The sequence below is a fragment of the Carcharodon carcharias genome, chromosome 18 (genome assembly GCF_017639515.1).
Source record: "Carcharodon carcharias isolate sCarCar2 chromosome 18, sCarCar2.pri, whole genome shotgun sequence".
NCBI classification, from domain to species: domain Eukaryota; kingdom Metazoa; phylum Chordata; class Chondrichthyes; order Lamniformes; family Lamnidae; genus Carcharodon; species Carcharodon carcharias.
Genome location: NC_054484.1, coordinates 25,114,304 through 25,131,273, shown reverse-complemented (window position 1 = coordinate 25,131,273; position 16,970 = coordinate 25,114,304). Strand labels below are relative to the sequence as shown.

General features: G+C 41.0%; 1 protein-coding gene across 1 annotated transcript in view; it reads left to right on the top strand.

Annotated features, from left to right (window-relative positions):
- Positions 1-9,386: 9,386 nt before the first annotated feature.
- The window catches only part of LOC121290769, a 34,834-nt gene continuing 27,250 nt past the window's right edge, over positions 9,387-16,970 (top strand). The window contains exon 1 of the mRNA XM_041211662.1: positions 9,387-9,847. Coding sequence (XP_041067596.1) covers positions 9,412-9,847 — 436 coding nt within the window. The 5' untranslated portion in view covers positions 9,387-9,411. The remainder of the gene's footprint in view (positions 9,848-16,970) is intronic.

The window sequence follows — 16,970 nt, the reverse complement described above, 5'->3', positions numbered from 1 at the left end:
TTATTCAGTATGTCAATTTGTTGGAATGTGCATTTAAATGTTTGTTCAGAATGGACTAACAAACATTACTGCAATTGTGGATTATTTTCTGTTAATCCCTTCAGAAATGCGGTAGCAGTGTTATAGTACTATATGGTGCAATGATTTATGTGTATGCAGGCAATATAACAGCAATTTTTATTGAACATCTAATAGTCGGTCAAGTAAGGTAATGCTTGAATTAGGAAATGCACCCAAACTATGAACCTTGTACTGCAGCAATTTTATATACTCCTAACTGATATCTACATTAAAACAGACTGTTATAGAAAATATAACCCTTGGTTTAAAAAAATCAATTTATCATTCACAGATATATGATGGTGTGGTAATATTTGAAGATTTGAATATTTGGGGTGAAGTTTATTTTTCAAAAAGGGTTACACATTTAAAGCAGTAACATAAGAACATGAGAGCAAAATAAATAAAAGCAGGCGTAAAACATTAGGCTCTTTGATTCTGCTCAAACATTCAACAAGATGATATTTGATCTTCTACCTCAACTTTCCACATTATCCCCATAGACTGGCTTTAGTACCCAAAAATCTATCTACCTCTGCCTTAAATATATTTGATGATTGAGCATCCTCACAGCTCTCTAGGATAGACAATTTCACACATTCACAACTCTTGAATAAATTTCTCCTCACCTCAGTCCTAAGTGGCTGACTCCCTTAGACTGAGACGGGGACACCATGTTCTAGATTGCCCAGTCAGGGGAAACATTTTTTCAGCATCTACCCAGTCAAGCCCCTTGAGAATGAGGTCACTTCTTAATCTTCAAAACTCCAGGGGATGTATGCTTAAGCTACTCAATCTCTCCTCTTAGAACCTCATTCCACAAACTAGACTAGTGAAAGAGAAACAGAAAATGCTGGAAACACTCAGCAGGTCAGGCAGCATTTGTGGAGCGGCAAACGGAGTTAATATTTCAGGTCAATGGCCATTCATCAGAAATGAGAAAATTTAAAAATCTAATAGGTTTTAAGCAAGTGAAAGGGGGACAGTGTGGAAAAAGAATAATAGGGGAGGTCTGTGATAGGGTGCAAGGCAAGAGAGATTAGATAACAAATATTTGATAGTGCAGGGTCAAAGGGAGTGGTAATGGGACAAGTGAAGAAACAAAAGATGTGTCTAGAAGAGGTGCAAATGGCAGAATGATGAACTGTTGCTATCAAAAACCAAAACAAGGGGAAAACAAGTCTAAAACAGAAATGAGCAAAGAAAAAGGAAACAAAATGGGATCATAGGTTACGATCTGAAATTGTTGAACTCAGTCTTGAGTCCGGAAGGCTGTAGAGTGCCTAATCAAAAGATGAGGTACTGCTCCTGAGCTTATGTTGAGCTTCATTTGAACCATGCAGGAGGCCAAGGACAGAGAGGTTAGTGGGGGAGCAACGTGAGGAATTAAAATGACAGATGACTGGGAGTTCAGGATCATGATTGCCGACTGAATGTAGATGTTCTGCAAATGGGGTCACCCAATCTGCATTTGGTTTCCCCAGTGTAGAGCAGACCACATCGTGATCAATGATTACAGTATACTAAATTGAAAGAAATACAAGTAACCTGCTGTTTCATTTTGAAACAGAGTTTGGGGCCTTGGAAGGGAGGAGGTAAAATGTCAGGTATTACATCTCCTGCACTTGCATGGAAAGGTGCCATGGGAAGTGGAGGGGCTGTTGGGGATGATTGAAGAGTGTAGCAAAGTGTTGATGAGGGAAAGATCGCTTTGGAATGCTGGAAGGGAGGGGAAAGAAAGATGAATATGGAAGCTGATTGGATGGAAGATGAGGAAAAGAGGAACCCTATCACCATTCTGGGAGGGAGGGATGAAAGCACATGGGTTGGACATGGTTGAGGTCCCTATCAACCACAGTGGGTGGAGCATCCTTGGTTGAGGGAAAAGGAAGTCATATTAGAAGTGTTAATATGGAAAGTTCTTCTTTGAACTTAGACCCGACCATTCTTTACCCACCACCACCCTCCTCTGTCTGGCTGAACTTGTTCTCACAATGAACAACTTCTCATTTAACATCATTCCCTTCTTCCAAACAAAATGTATTGATATGGGTACCCATATGGGTGCTGGCTATGCCTACCTTTTTGTGGACCATATGGAACATTGTGTGTTCCAGTCTTTTTCACGGCCCCTTCCTCACCATTTTTTCTGGTACATTGGTGAGTGCAATGGTGCTCTTTCCTGCTTTTGCTTTGAACTAAAAAATTTCAGTAACTTGGCTTCCAATTTCCGCCCTTCTCTCATGGTCCATCCCTGACTCTTTCCTTCCCTTCCTCAACTTCTCTGTCTTCATTTCTGGGGATAGACTATCAATAAATATTCACTATTATCCCACTGACTCCCACAGCTACCTCGACTACACATCCTCACACCCAAGAAACGCTACATTCCATTCTTCCAGTTTCTCTGTCTCTGTCACATTTGTTCTGATGATGCAGCCTTTCCATAGGAAAATATCCCATTAGTTACTTATAACACTGTGCAGATGATAATGCCGATTTCAGTGACTGCTTCAATCTTCATTAACAAGGTTTTTCACATTGCACCTTATGGACACGGTGACTGTAAATGTATATTTGGAGGAAAGATTCAATACTTGCAACCCAGATAAACTGCACAAGATCTTTTCCATTCTGTAGAAGTCAAGATGACTTTCTTTTGCCTTGGTGCATAATATTATTCAATATAATTATTTCATACAAAGGGTGTAATTGGATTCTATTTTATAGTAATCTCACAGGGTAGAAAGATCAAATGACTCCTGAGCAACAAAGTGGAATGATTGAACAACATAGGCCTTCACTGTCAGTGAGCAGCATTGGAGCCCTCAGTTGTCGCTGTGTGACACAACTTTTAAGAGGCCAGAGGCCAAAGACGGAATGGTTCACAATTGTATTTGTGTTTTCTTGATCAGTAAGTCTGAAGATTCTGCTGATTGCTGCTTCTCACAGCAGTATATTTTAATATCTACTATGTGACACAACTTTATCAATATATTTCAATACCTCAAAAAATGAATTAAAAACACCAAGATAGCGTGGTATAATAGTTAAGCAGACAAAAGTAGACAAAAATTAGAGTCAATGGAAATGACTCTTGAAAATCATGTGCAGTGTAAAATAGGTTACTGATTCTCTATTATGCACTTCTGTCCTGGCAATCTGGCCCCATAGAGCCCGCTTTCAGTAAACTTTCATTAGCAACAAAATAAATAGGACTCCAGCCATGTTTCCACCTTCTATTTCCACCCTCCATTATGGATGACAAAGGCCATCTACCCCAGTTCATTTCATCCATCCCAGAATGACTTGTAAACATATGCAGGAGTAGGCCATTTGGCCCCTTGAGTCTGCTCTGCCATTTGATAACATTGCATATACCACTGATTATAACTTAAAAATACTTAATTGGCTGTAAAGCAATTGGGATATCATGAATGGTGCTGTATAAAAGTAAGCTTTGTCTTTCTTACATAACACCTGCATGCAGTAGACAGAGTGACTGTAGCAATGGTGAAATTGGAGACCCAAGGCTGATTCTCTAATGGTAATTAATCACAGAGCAATCAACTGATGTTAGGGAAATGGCTACAAAGAAATCACAACATTTACAAAACAATTCAACCCTGTAGCTAATATCCCCTTCAAACCCCCTCCAACCTACCCCCCAACAACCCCTCCAACCTCCCCACAACACCCGGTCTAACCTCCCCCAATCCACACTCCAACCTCTCTCAACCTCCCCGCAACCGTCTCTAAACTCCCCTCCAACCTCGTCCCCCAACCTACCCTCTTACCTTCTCTTCGAACTCCCCCAAAGCCCCTCCCTGCTTCATCCCCAACCCCCTCTATACCCTTCCAACCTTGCCCAATCCCCTTCCAAACCCCTTAACCCACCCCACACCCACGTGCACATGCATACACACATAGCATCGAATTGGTTCTAAAATTGCAGGGATATCACTTACCATTTTTCAAACAAGAGCACTCTCATGACAGTTTTTGCACTGCTGTTGACCTTCCAGCAGCTTCTGTTTTCTGGCGGCCTTTCAAAAACAAAAATGGGCCCATGAAATTACTCAAAGGTCGGAAGCAGCAGTGCAGCAGCTCAGTTGAATTCACACTGACACTGACAGACCAGCTTTAAAAAGATCAGAACTTTCTGGTTCCAATGTTTTTTAAAGCTGGTCTGTGGCTCTGGCTGCTGAGTCTGGACAATGAGGAGCTCACTTTAAAAAACAGAACACCCCCTCAACACCCACCCCCACCCACCCCCACGCCACCACCCCCCCAGCCCCATATTCCTGGGCCCCAATGTTTTTCAAAGTCTACACACCCCTCTCCCAGGCCCTGCATGGTTGACAGGTTCTCACAACCATGTCCTTACATTTTCTCTCACTCCTTGCCTTCTCTCCCAGAACTATGATGTGGTTCTCCTGGTCCTCACCTTCCATCCAATAGTCTCAATAGTCAACAGATCATCCCCTATCATTTCCACTACCTCCAGCATCATTTCACCATCAAACATATCCTCCCCTCCTCATCAGCATTCTAAAGGGACACTCTGGTCCATTCCTCAATCACCCCCAACACCCCCTTTCCATGCAAGCGGAGGAGGTGCAACACCTGCCCTTTTAACTCATCCCTACACGCAGTTTAAGGCTCCAAACACCCCTTCCAGGTGACACAGTGATTTACTTGCACATTTTTCAAATTAGTATACTGTATTTGCTGCTAACAACACGTTCTGCTCTGAGGAGACCAAATTCAGATTGGGTGACCACTTTGAGGAACATCTCCATTTAGTTTGCAGTCATGACCCAAGCTTCCAGTGCCTGTCATTTTAGTTCTCCACCTTGGTGTCAAGCTTACCTCCCTGTCCTTGGCTTCTTGCAGTGTTCCAGTGAAACTCAACATATGCTTGAGGAATGGCATAAGAGCATGAGGATCTAAGAAATAGGAGCAGGAGTAGACCACATGGCTCACCAAGCCTGCTGTGTCATTCAGTGCGATTGTGGCTGACCTTCAACTTCAACTCCACTTGCCCACCCATTTGCTATATCCCCACTTCTCTGAGAGACCAAAAATCTATATATCTCATCCTTAAATATATTCAATGATGGAGCATCCACAACTCTGTGGGTAGAGGATTCTAATGATTCACAACCCTTTACATGAAGAAATATCTAATCTCAATTCAAAATGATCGCCTCCTTATCCTGTAACTGTACCCCTGTATTTTAGGTTTTCCAGCCAGGGGAAACAACCTCGTATGTACTTTGGCAATCCCCTTCAGAATCTTGTATATTTCAATGAGATCACCTGTTAATCTTCTGAGCTGTAGAGAATATACACCCAATTTACTCAGCCTCTCCTCATAGGACAACCCCTTCATCCCAGGGACCAATCAAGTGAACCTTTACTTTATTGCTTCCAATGCAAGTATATCCTTCCTTAAATATGGAGACCAAAACTGCACACGGTATTCTAGGTATTGTCTCTTTAAAGCCCTGTACAATTGTAACAAGACATCCTCATTCTTGTACTCCAGTCCCATTGCAATAAAGCCGAACATGCCTTCCTAATTTCTTGCTGTACCTGCATGCTAACTTTCTTTGTTCCTTATACAAATACACCCAAGTCCTTCTCAACATCAACATTGGCAAGTTTCATATCTTTAAAAAGAAATTCCAATTTTCCATTCTTTTGACGAAAGTAAGTAACCTCACATCTCCCCACATCATACTCCATCTTGTTTCCCACTCATATAACCTGTCTATAACCGTTTGCATCCTCCTCACAGCATACATTCCAATTAGCTTTGTATCATCAACAAGTTTAGATAAATTTTGTCTAGGTCATGAATACAGATTGTAAATAACTGAGGCTGCAGTACTAATCCTTGTGGCAATCCACTTGTCACAGCCTGCAAACTCGAAAATGTCCAATTTATCCCTACCCTTTGCTTCCTGTCTGTTAACCAATCCTCTATCCATGCTAATACATTATCCCCAGCTCCAAGAACCCTTAATTTGTGTATTAATCTTTTGTGTGGCACTTCATAAAATGCCTTTTGGAATTCCAAGTATACTACTTCTACTGTTTCCTACTGAAGGTAATTGTTAAAACTTCCTTAATAATAGATTCCAGCACTTCCCTGGTGACTGATGTCAGGTTAACTGGCCTGTAGTTTCCTGTTTTTTTCTCTCCCTCCTTTCCTGAATAATGATGTTACATTTGTTAACAACCAAATTGCTGGGACCCTTCCAGAATCTAGGGAATTTTGGAAAATCATAACCAGCGCATCCACTATCTTTGTAGCCTCCTCTTTTAGAACCCTAGGATTGTAGACCATCAGGTCCCGGGGATTTGTCGGATTTTAGTCCCTTGAGCTTCTCCAAAACTTTTTCTCTACTAATATTAATTATTTTAACTTCCTCGCTCTTTTTAGCCCCTAATCTCTACTTCTGGTATGTAACTTGTGTTTCTACTCTGAAGACAGACACAAAATATTTAATAATAAATAATAATAATAAATATAAATATAACCATTTTCTCATTTTCCCATGTCTTTGCTTCAAAGGGAACATTTAGATTAACTCTTCTCTTCATTTCTATATACTTGTAAAAGCTCTTAAGTGTCACGACGTCTTAAAAGGTGTTTCAACAATGTTGCCCGTGAACAATGTATTTGTATATGTGTGTGTATATTCTTACCCGTGGAATGAGAAATTCAATTTAAAAATAACCTAGCGGCAAGTCTTTTTACTTCAAAAAGGAAAGGTTAGTTGATTTTACTCAATTGCTCTGGAAATTACCTAAGAAAAGATAAAGTTATTAACACATACACAAAGATTAGTTACAAATAAAGATAAAATGATACTTATAAATGTAAATCAAGATTAGTCGAAATTAGGTGCAGCCCTGATATGATTTGAAGTTGAGGTGTTGTGTTGTTTGAAGTGCAGGTCTTGAGGTTGTAGAGTTGTCTCTGCAGCTGCGATGGTTTCCAATGTCGAGAATTGCCAGAGGTAGCTTTAGCAGGTGAGTTTACTGGGTAGAATCAAGATTCACAGGGATGAAAGAAAGTTCATTTCTTCTGGCATGGCATTTTCAAACTGCCTAATTATTTACTGCAGAAGCTGTGGCTGTTTCTAGATGTCTTTCTCTGTCTCTCTCTGGGTTGAAGCTTCTTCAAGATGGTTATCTATGGATCTCTCGTAGCTTCCTGCCCTTTTCAATGCTTTATGCAGGTAAGCTAAGGTGGCCACTGTTGTCATGTGACCTGCACAAAATGCCAAGTCAATTCCCAAATAAGGCATTGACAGTTCAAACCATCCTTCTCCCACCGGTGGTTCTTAGCTTTTATCCTAGTCAAAGCACAATTTGGAATTTATTGTAAACTATAGTGGAGTCTGTGTCTATGGGCCTATGTCTGTGTGTGTGTGTGTGAGAGAGACTTAATTGAATTAAAGGCAGCTGGTCTGAAGGCTTTGATGTAATAGAAGATAACCTAGGTTTGAAATGTTAAGTAGGTAAAAATAGTGCTTTACCTTTTTAGGTGGGAAGGTTGAATATTTAAGTCTTGTCAATTATTCAGATCGTGGAAAATATGTTGCTTTCCAAATTAAGGGCTTGATCTTTTAGGAATATTTGTTATTCTTTTACTAACATGTAACTTTTCCAATGACATTATTTGAAACAGAGTCAGCTCAGTTGTTCGAACTCAAGTCCTACTCCAGAAACTTGTGCACGAAAATCTAGGCTGCAATGCAGTCAGAGGTGCTGTCTTTCAAATTAAACCAAGGTCCTGCCTGCTCTCTCAGGTGGGCACAGCAGATCTCATGTGAATATTTTGAAGAGCCCAAGATTTGTCCGTGGTGTCCTGCCAAGATTGATCCCTCAACCAATGTCACTAAAACAGATTATCTGGTCACAATCACATTGCTGCTTGTGGGAGCTTGCTGTGCACCAATTCACTGCCATGTTTCCTACATTACAGCAGTGATTTCCTTCAAAAGTACTCAATTGGCTATAAGGGCTTTGGGACATCTTCAGGTCAGAAAAGACACCAAATAAATGCAGGTCCTTCCTTCTTCAAATAGTTGAAGGATAGAAAGCCAGTGTATCTTCACTTTAACCTACATTGATTTGACAAAGCCTGTATTTGAAAGGCTAAACCACCTTTTACCAGCTGCTGAGATTTCAGCATTTCTGCTTTTATTACATGACTGATGGTCTCCAATTATCTTTGGACGGGTTTATGTTCCCCTTGCATGTGCGCTGGTTGTCTTCATTTAAGCTTTCCTTCAGGCTGAAAATGTTTATTTGGCAATGCACGACTGCCCTACTAAAAACCTTTCCTCCTGTAAACGCTCATCTGCTCCCCCCATGCCACTTCGAAAAAATAACACTGTTGGGTTTGCTCCCCTCACGTACGGATCTGCAAAAATCTCGGAACGGTCAACGGTCCTTTCAGTGCAGAACCCTTTTCTTCCTTCTTATATTACATAACGAAACAACCAATGGATTAAATACTTTAAAAAAAAAACTCTTGTACTTCAAAGCTATTTCTCTTGGTAGGCAAAAACATATATGTGTATATTATTGAGGATGGGGTGCTGGGAAGTTAAGAGCAAACACAAGAAAAGTGTAAAAGTTTTCCTTTTAATCTGCAGCATGGACAATGCATTGAAGACTCAAGTCTACTTGACTCTCTCGCTGGCGCGTGGCGCCTTGTACCAAAGCAACCGGGACGAGTGCTCGACCAACCGACCTTGATAGTGAAGTGACGCTCGTCATTGATTTTTTTTTACCACTGGCCACGCCCCGTTTCTTCCTCCTCCCACCCCCTTCCACCAACCTTCCCCTCACAGCCAATCAAAACGTGCAAGCACCGAGGACGCTCCAATAGCCTCCTCGGAAAGGGCGCGATTGGCTGGCGACCATCAAGCTAGGGTGATTCCCGAGGTTATATAAAGGAGTCTGTGGACCGGCGGCGGGGCGGCCGAGAGAGAGAGAGAGAGAGAAAAAAAATAAGCTGCAGAGTTGTCGAGGGCCGACTTGTCTCCGCGTCTTTTGGCCAGTGAGGGAGGTATTGAGTAAATTAATCATATATAAAAAACAGAGAGAGAGAGAGAGACGGCGAGCGGCAGGGGGGGAGGGTTAGGGAGTGACCGGCGACATTAATAACTCCGAGGAGAAGAGGAGGGGGGGAAAACATTTTTAAAAAATTTAATTTAATTAAAAAAAATTTTTGAAAAAATAATAAAGCACACCAAAGAAGGAAGGGGAGGGGGGGGGGGGGATCGACTAATTTATTTATTTAAAATAGAAATAGGGGCCTGGAAAATGGCCGGCGACAGCGGCACGTACGAAGTGGTGACCGGCCGGTATTTAAAGGACAGGGATGAGCCGCCTTTCCCCGGCGCCGAGAGAGAGAGAAGAAGAGGCGGCGGCGGCGGCGGCGGCAGCGGGGAGCAGGGGAAGGGCGACGAAGATGAGGAGGAAGAGGAGGAGGAGGAGGAAGAAGAAGATTCTGGAAGGAAGCTCCTCGCCGCCTCCTCCTCCTCCTGGGCGGCCTCCGGCTACGAGCTGATCGACGGCACCTGGTATCGCAAGAGGCTGGAGAGAGGGGCGACCAGTTACACCGAGGTGCTGCTGGGCGCCGCCGACGAGCAGAGGCGGGCTGTCATCGCCGCCTTCCACCAGCAGCCAGCCCCCGGGCACCGCCACTGCACCATGGAGGAGACCTACAAAAATGTTTCAGAGAACTACTGGTGGGAAGGTGGGTGCACCCTCCCTCCCTTCCTCTCCTCCCTCCCTCCCTCCCTCCCTCTTCCCCTTCCTCCTACCCTTCCCTCTTCCCTCTTCCTTCGAACTCCAGTTTCCATAAGTTCTTCTTTTATTTGCCCACCTCCCTTGGCCGGGGTGGGGGAGGGGGGGGGGGGGGGGGGGAGAGGCTGCTTAGTGGTGAAAATATCTGTGCTTTAGTGTGATTTTTCTAAAACACCCCCCTTCCTGATGAATGGATCTCTGTGTTGGAATGCAAAGTCAAAATCTTCACCAATGTTTCTTTTTGGAACTTTTTCTTTCCAGAGGACCTGATTCTCCCTCTGCTGACTGGATCTGGTGTTTTTGTCATGTGACCTTTTTTTTGGTGGAGGGAGGAAGGGCTTGGTTCAAACCTTCAAAGGGGGGTTGGGAATAAAATCATAATGTTTGTGCCCAACTTATGAAATTGGTTTGATGTTTTAAAATGCCTAGAAAAGCCACGGTGCAGAAGGAGGCCATTCAGCCCATCGGGTGTGCTTCTTGGCAGTCACGGCAACGCCCAGATTTTCTTTATTGGCTCCCCCCCTCCCTTCCTTCCCTGATTTTTCAGCAAAGAAAGTGTTAAAGCTCCCACGTCAGGTGTGAACGAATATTGTTTAGCACTGTTTCAAAATTTGTTACCATAAGCTTTAAAATTACCAATTTTCTGGACTTTGACTTTAAATTCCAAGCGCACTGTTAAACCACTTGTCTTGCCTGTTTTTTCCCCCCTCTAGTTTCCTTAATGTTTTTCAGACCTAGAGAATGAAGGACCAGGAAGATACCCATGCAGTGAACGTTGGTGCTATTGAACAGACTGCTAGAGATTCCACCAGAGAGATTTAAGCTGAGGCTGTTCCCTGGCTTGTTTCTGGGAAACTGGGCACTTCTCCTGAAGGCCTAGAAAGATAGAGAACTCAGTGGGGGCTGGTAGGGGAATGTATTGAATTGTAAGCATGGTGAAAATACACAAACAAGCTGAAAAACACAAAACTCTGAAGTTCAGTGATGGAAGATATTTAGATTATTTTACAGCATTGAGTTGATCTTCCTGTGGTATGAAGGAAGTGATGTACCTTGAGTTTCTGTGGGCAACTTGGGTTCATGGTGCCATGTTTGTTTGGAAATCTGAGCCATCTCCTGTTCAAATAATACTTGCTCAATTTCATAACAATACCAATTGAATTTAGCTCTATTTCTGAAGTTCTGAATTGACTCAACTATGATTATGTTGTAGAACCCTTGGCATTAATGACGTAATGTGAAGTTATCCAAATTTCAGTTCCTTTTTTATATAGTTGGCTTATTGCTTAGAAAAGAAAGTGTACTTGCAGAATGTTTGAAAAGTCCATAGTTGTAGTGCCTACTTCAGTATTTTTTATTGCTCGGGGGCTCTACTATTTGGGTAGCTCATTAAGAGCCTCTAGTGGCAGAAAACTATTATTGCAGTATGATAGTAACAGCTAGTTTCTTGTAAAATTTCAATATTCATTGGAGCATGCCCATAGCACAAATTTCCAAGCTGTAATTTATTGCCCAAGGAGTTTGTGACCAGAAATATGTTGTGGAATGGTAAATAGCACTTGAGTTGATATACAATTGTATTGAACCTGCATCCTTCAAACTTTTTGATAACCAACTTTTCTTTCCACTAAATAGCATGATAATCTGTAATACTAAATTTAGAAAGTATTGAATATGTACCATCCCATTTCATGTGAAAAACAGATATGAATGGTCTTGGATTTGATTGTTTGATAAGCCTTCCAAGTAGGAGTCAGCACTGAGAATGAGTTGTCAGTAATGATTCATGTAGAGAAATGGGCCTTACATGCATCCCCCAAATTTCAGCACTTGTTGCAAAGTTTTGGAACTTAATTCCAAGATCGTGTTCGAGTGGGAACTCATTGATCATCAATTGAGATACCATTTATTTAACTTCAGTAATGCAAATCTCCAAGCAAATAACAAGCATGCAACAAATATTACATAATGCTTGGAGCATTTTACTTGGTGATACCAAAAGATCTTAAAGTTGGAGAATGCAGGGAGAATTGCAGGAAAACCAAATAAAATCAGACCTAGATAGGTAAGCTGATAAGTGGCTAATGGCATTTAACACGGGCAACTGTAAGGTAATGAAACTTGGGAGCGAATAAAACAATGACAGTTAAATCTAGATGGCCATAGGATTCAGGACATAACACAGGATTTAGAGATATTAGTTGATTACTTCCTGAAACCAACATTACTATTGCTAATAACAGCAACAAAATCTAACTGGATGTTCAGATTTATAGCCAGAGCGATAGAGCACAAAATATTGGAGGTGATGAAGAATCTGTGCAAGGTGCTAGTATGACCACACCTGGATTAATGTATAGAGTTCTGGCCAACATATGACAGCAAAGATATCCTGATATTCAAAACAACAGAAAAGACATTCAAAGTGAAAATTAATGTAAGACACAGATCTCTGAGGAATAGTTGAAGAGTCTGAGGTTCTTTGGTGGGGTGGAGGCCTGGGGAGATTTTTACCTATTTAAGATTCTTGAAAATATTTACTAATACGTTTTTTAGTTTGCTGTAGACCCCTAAAGCAAAGGACAGGAGATCAGCTTGGAAAAGTTTAAAATTAGTTAATTTATGCAGTTGGGGGGAAAGGAGGAATGGACTCCTTTTGGGAGGAGAAAGATGGTAAAGAAGCATGAAGAATTGGAAAGCTATGAGAGAGTGGCTTGCCCCCTCTTTTCCTATGTTGTTATGAACAGTAAAGGCCAAGAAACTTCGGAGGCTGAAGCTTCCCTACAAAAATATCTTAATTATGCACAAATTCCTACCATGAATTTACCACACTTGAAGGTGAAAAGGAGACGATTGCTCAGGCAAGACAACTTCAGAGTTACCAATGGAAGAAGATGACCATGACAAATATTTCTGTTGTACAAAGAGAGCAAAGTCTTAAAAGAAATAGCAACAGAAGGATGAGAGAAAAGTTATAAGCAATTCAAAGGCACGAGAAACACAAAATTCCAAGCTGAGTTATTTTGAAGTTCTGACCACCTAAGCAGGGATGGCAAACCTATTGAGTCACTCAGAAGACAACTATAGAATTGAAGTCAGGAATTGTGGGAAACAACATCATAAGCTTGAGTTAATGTAGAGAAGGATTGAAACAACCACTACAAAAATTGTTAAGAGGCTCCAAATCTGTAATTCTGCATTTGAAAGCCTGACATAAGTTTGATTCCAAATTGCATTGGGCCTAGATAAGTATTAGTCTGATGGAGTAAACGCTGACTGAATAGCAATGGCCTTTTTTCTGCTGTGTTGTAAAAGCAGAGTAAACTTTAGCATTGCTGAAAAAGAGACATGGATGTTTGTACGCTTTGTACTCAACAGGACAGAATCGCAAGGATACCAAATCTCAAAAGCGACAACAATTTATATCAAAGGCTGATGGATTGGATCAAACAGCACATCTCTTTGACTGTTTACAACAAGCAAAGTGTACTGACTGTTCTCGACCAACCCATGCTTGCAAAACTCAAAGTAGTGTCCAATATTAGATGTGATTCAGCAACTGGACAGCATTTACTAAACGATTTCGATTGTGCGAAGAATTAGACTAACAGCCATTTTAAGATTATCAATCGGACTCATGGTATGACTCATTTGTGTGTGCTAGAAGCTGCATATATTCACACACACAGCCCTGCCCTTTGCGAGCAGAAAAAAACCTGTCCACGCATCTTTCTGTTAAACATAAAGCTTGGAGGAGAGCCATTACCTGGTTCATTCCCCATTGCAATGCCTTGACTAACCAGTTGACTTTGAATTTAAACAACAGCTTGGCAGTTACCTGTTCCCAAGAGCCTTCTCCATGACAACGTCTCTATCAATCACAGTCCACTTTCCGACCAATCAGCACCCTCTTCTCATGCAGTATAAATTACTGTTCCCTTTGAGATTTGGTATTCTTGCAATTCTATCTCGATTAATGAAAGATGAAAAGCTTCAACAGCATGTCTTTTTTTTCCAGCAATACTCAAGTTCTCTACTCCCAAGGGACTAAGAGTAACTTTGTTCCAAAAACCTGTGAATGCAGTCCTGATCAAATGGCGATGGAGTTTGAGATTAATGCTTGTTTTGATTAGTGTGGCAAAGGTCATATCACTGAATGTGTCCATATGCACTAACACCTATAAAACATTCGGGCTTGGGCTGATAAGTGGCAAGTAACATTGTGCATGGCACTTGTGTGGCACATCTCCACCTTTCCAACAAGAGAAAATCTGACCATCTCCCCTTGATGTTCAAGGGCATTATCATAATTGAATCCCCCATTATCAACATCCTAGGGGTTGCCATTGACTAGAAATAGAACTGGACCAGCTGGCTGCAAGAGCAGGCTGGGAATTCTGCAATGAGTAACTCACCTGCTGACTCCCCAAAGCTTGTCCACATCTGTAAGGTGCAAATCTAGAGGTTGATGGGATGTTTTCCATTTATCTGGATGTGCGCAGTTCCAGCCACACTCAAGAAACTCAACACCATATGTGACAAAGTAGTCCACTTGATCATCACTCCACCTACCACTTCAAATATTCGGTCCCTCCACTACTGACCAGCAAACTGTATCATCTACAAGATGCATTGCAGTAACTAGTTGGGGCTCCTTCGGCATCGCTTTCCAAACCTGTGACCTCTACCGCCTAGAAGGACAAGGGCAGAAGATGTGGTAACACTACCACCTGCAAGTTCCACTCCCAGTCATACACCATCCTGACTTGGAGCTATATAGCTGTATCATCACTTGGTCAAAACCCTGGATCATCACTGTGTGTGTATCTACACCACATTGACTGCATCAGATCAAGAATATGACTCATTACCATCTTCCCAATTAAGGGTGGACAACAAATGAAGCCCTTGCCAGCTGCATTTGCATCCCATGAGAATATCTGGAAACTATCTTTTATGTATTTGAAACATGTTTTGAAGCTCACTGATGTCTGTTGAAATCCCAGAGTCATGGTTTAAGAAATTTCATAAGTTTGTGCATATTTCATTTCAAAGTCCTGTTCAATTTTAGCAACTCTGAAGGATCCTTTAGGAACTTACACAAAACATGATATCTCGAATCTTGTGAATATATCATGGATGTTGCAAATTTTGTCATTTGCACCTGTTGCTTGCACTTGAGAGATTAGTCGAAGGACTGTTTCTGTTTTGATCAGACGCTCCTCTTTGGCAAAAAGTTTATATTGTGGAATTGTATTTTTCTTCCTGGATTCCTTACTTCTGGAATCTTTTAATGTTCCTGAAATATGTAATCTACTGGAAATATGGAGCATGCAGCAACTGTTGAAAAATGAAAACTGTCCAATGAGGTGTGTTTGCTGCTATATTGTGATAGCTGCAGATTGAGTTTACCTTTTTATTAGGGGTTCATTCATCTGCAGGTGCCGGGGAAGGGGTGAACCTCTATGTCGCAGAAGTTCGTGTTTCATCTGAAATAATGTCATCTTTTAACCGTGCTCTCAGAAACACTTAACTTCAAAAAAGCTTTCTATCTGAAATTTAAGGCTGTCTCCTGAAGGATTGGCTGATTAGAGGAAATATTCTCTAACCACATAGGATTGAAGATCAAATTCATCATTTTGTGTACAAGAACTTGTTGCTATTGTAGGCCAGGATAAACCTAATGCTGGGATTCACAAATATGTATATATAAAACATGCTCACATGCAATGGATCTGTTTTGGAAAGTGAAATATCCAAGGTTACATAGGAATTTTAAGATTGACTAAATTGATCTTATGGAATCTTACAGCTACCGAAATGAGGTGATTAATACTGAATGTGTTGGTAATATAGTTAGGAAAATCAGGAAAGGAAATACCCCATTTCATAGTAAGTTGTTCCAGGAGGAGCATTACCATCATACAGATTATAGTGTAAACAGTACATTTTTAAATAAACAAAAGGCACTTCAATGATGTGAGAAAGGAACACAATGAATTATTATGATCTTTTGGGAGTTTTCTGCATAGCTGCAACCTTGAGGACCACAATATTACCAGTAAAAGCCATCACCATTATGTAGATAAATTCAGTAATGTATAAGTCCTGAAATAGCAATTGAGCTTTTAGCACAAATCAATATGAAGTGAAGAATATTTTTAAAAATAAGAACTTTTAGAAGTAAATGTAGAGAATCAAACAAAAAACATATTAACTTACAAAAAAAATCAAATATGCAAAAATATGAGTGAGTTGGAAAACCAGGAATGCTGTAAAATCAGTGGGAAATTGTAAAAGTGAAGAGAGGGACAGTAACTTGTGCCTAATTTTAGCTTTATCAAATAAAGCTTGATTGCAATACCAAGAATAATTTTACTGGAAACAGATTAAAAACTAATAAAACGTAATGGAACACTGAAAATCCATAGTGCCAATCCACTGAACAATGCAATGGTTTTAGACACCTAAAGTATGCAGTTGAGAATGCACAGATTTGAGCTGTTTTACTGTTGTAAATTTCTTGACTTTACAGTCATCAGACAGAACCTCAAAGGTAATCATCTCTGGATTATTACCTGAACCACATGCAAATTGGCATAGGGCAAATAAGGTTAGAGAGACAAATGTGTGGCTCAAAGACTGGTGTGGGAGAAGTGGGTTCTGGTTTGTGGGGCACTGGCATCAGTACTGGGGAAAGTGGGGGCTGTACTGTTGGGATGGTTTATACCTGAGCCATGTTGGGATGAGTGTCCTCGCAAATAGCATAACAGGGGAAGTAGGGGGACTTTAAACAAGAAATGAAGTATAAAATTTGGGTAGAGGTAGCAATCCAAGGTGTAGAGTCAAGACAGTAGAGCAAAATGAGAACTGAGGCTCAGAGAATGGCAGGAGGGGACAGAGGAAAAAAACTAAGAGTACATCAACTTGTTACAAAGGTAACAAAGACAAAACTGAAGGCTCTATCTGAATGCATGCAGCATTCATAACAAAGTAAATGAATTGATGGCCCACATTGAAGTCAATAAATATGATCTGATAGCAATTACGGAGATGTGGCTGCAGGATGACAA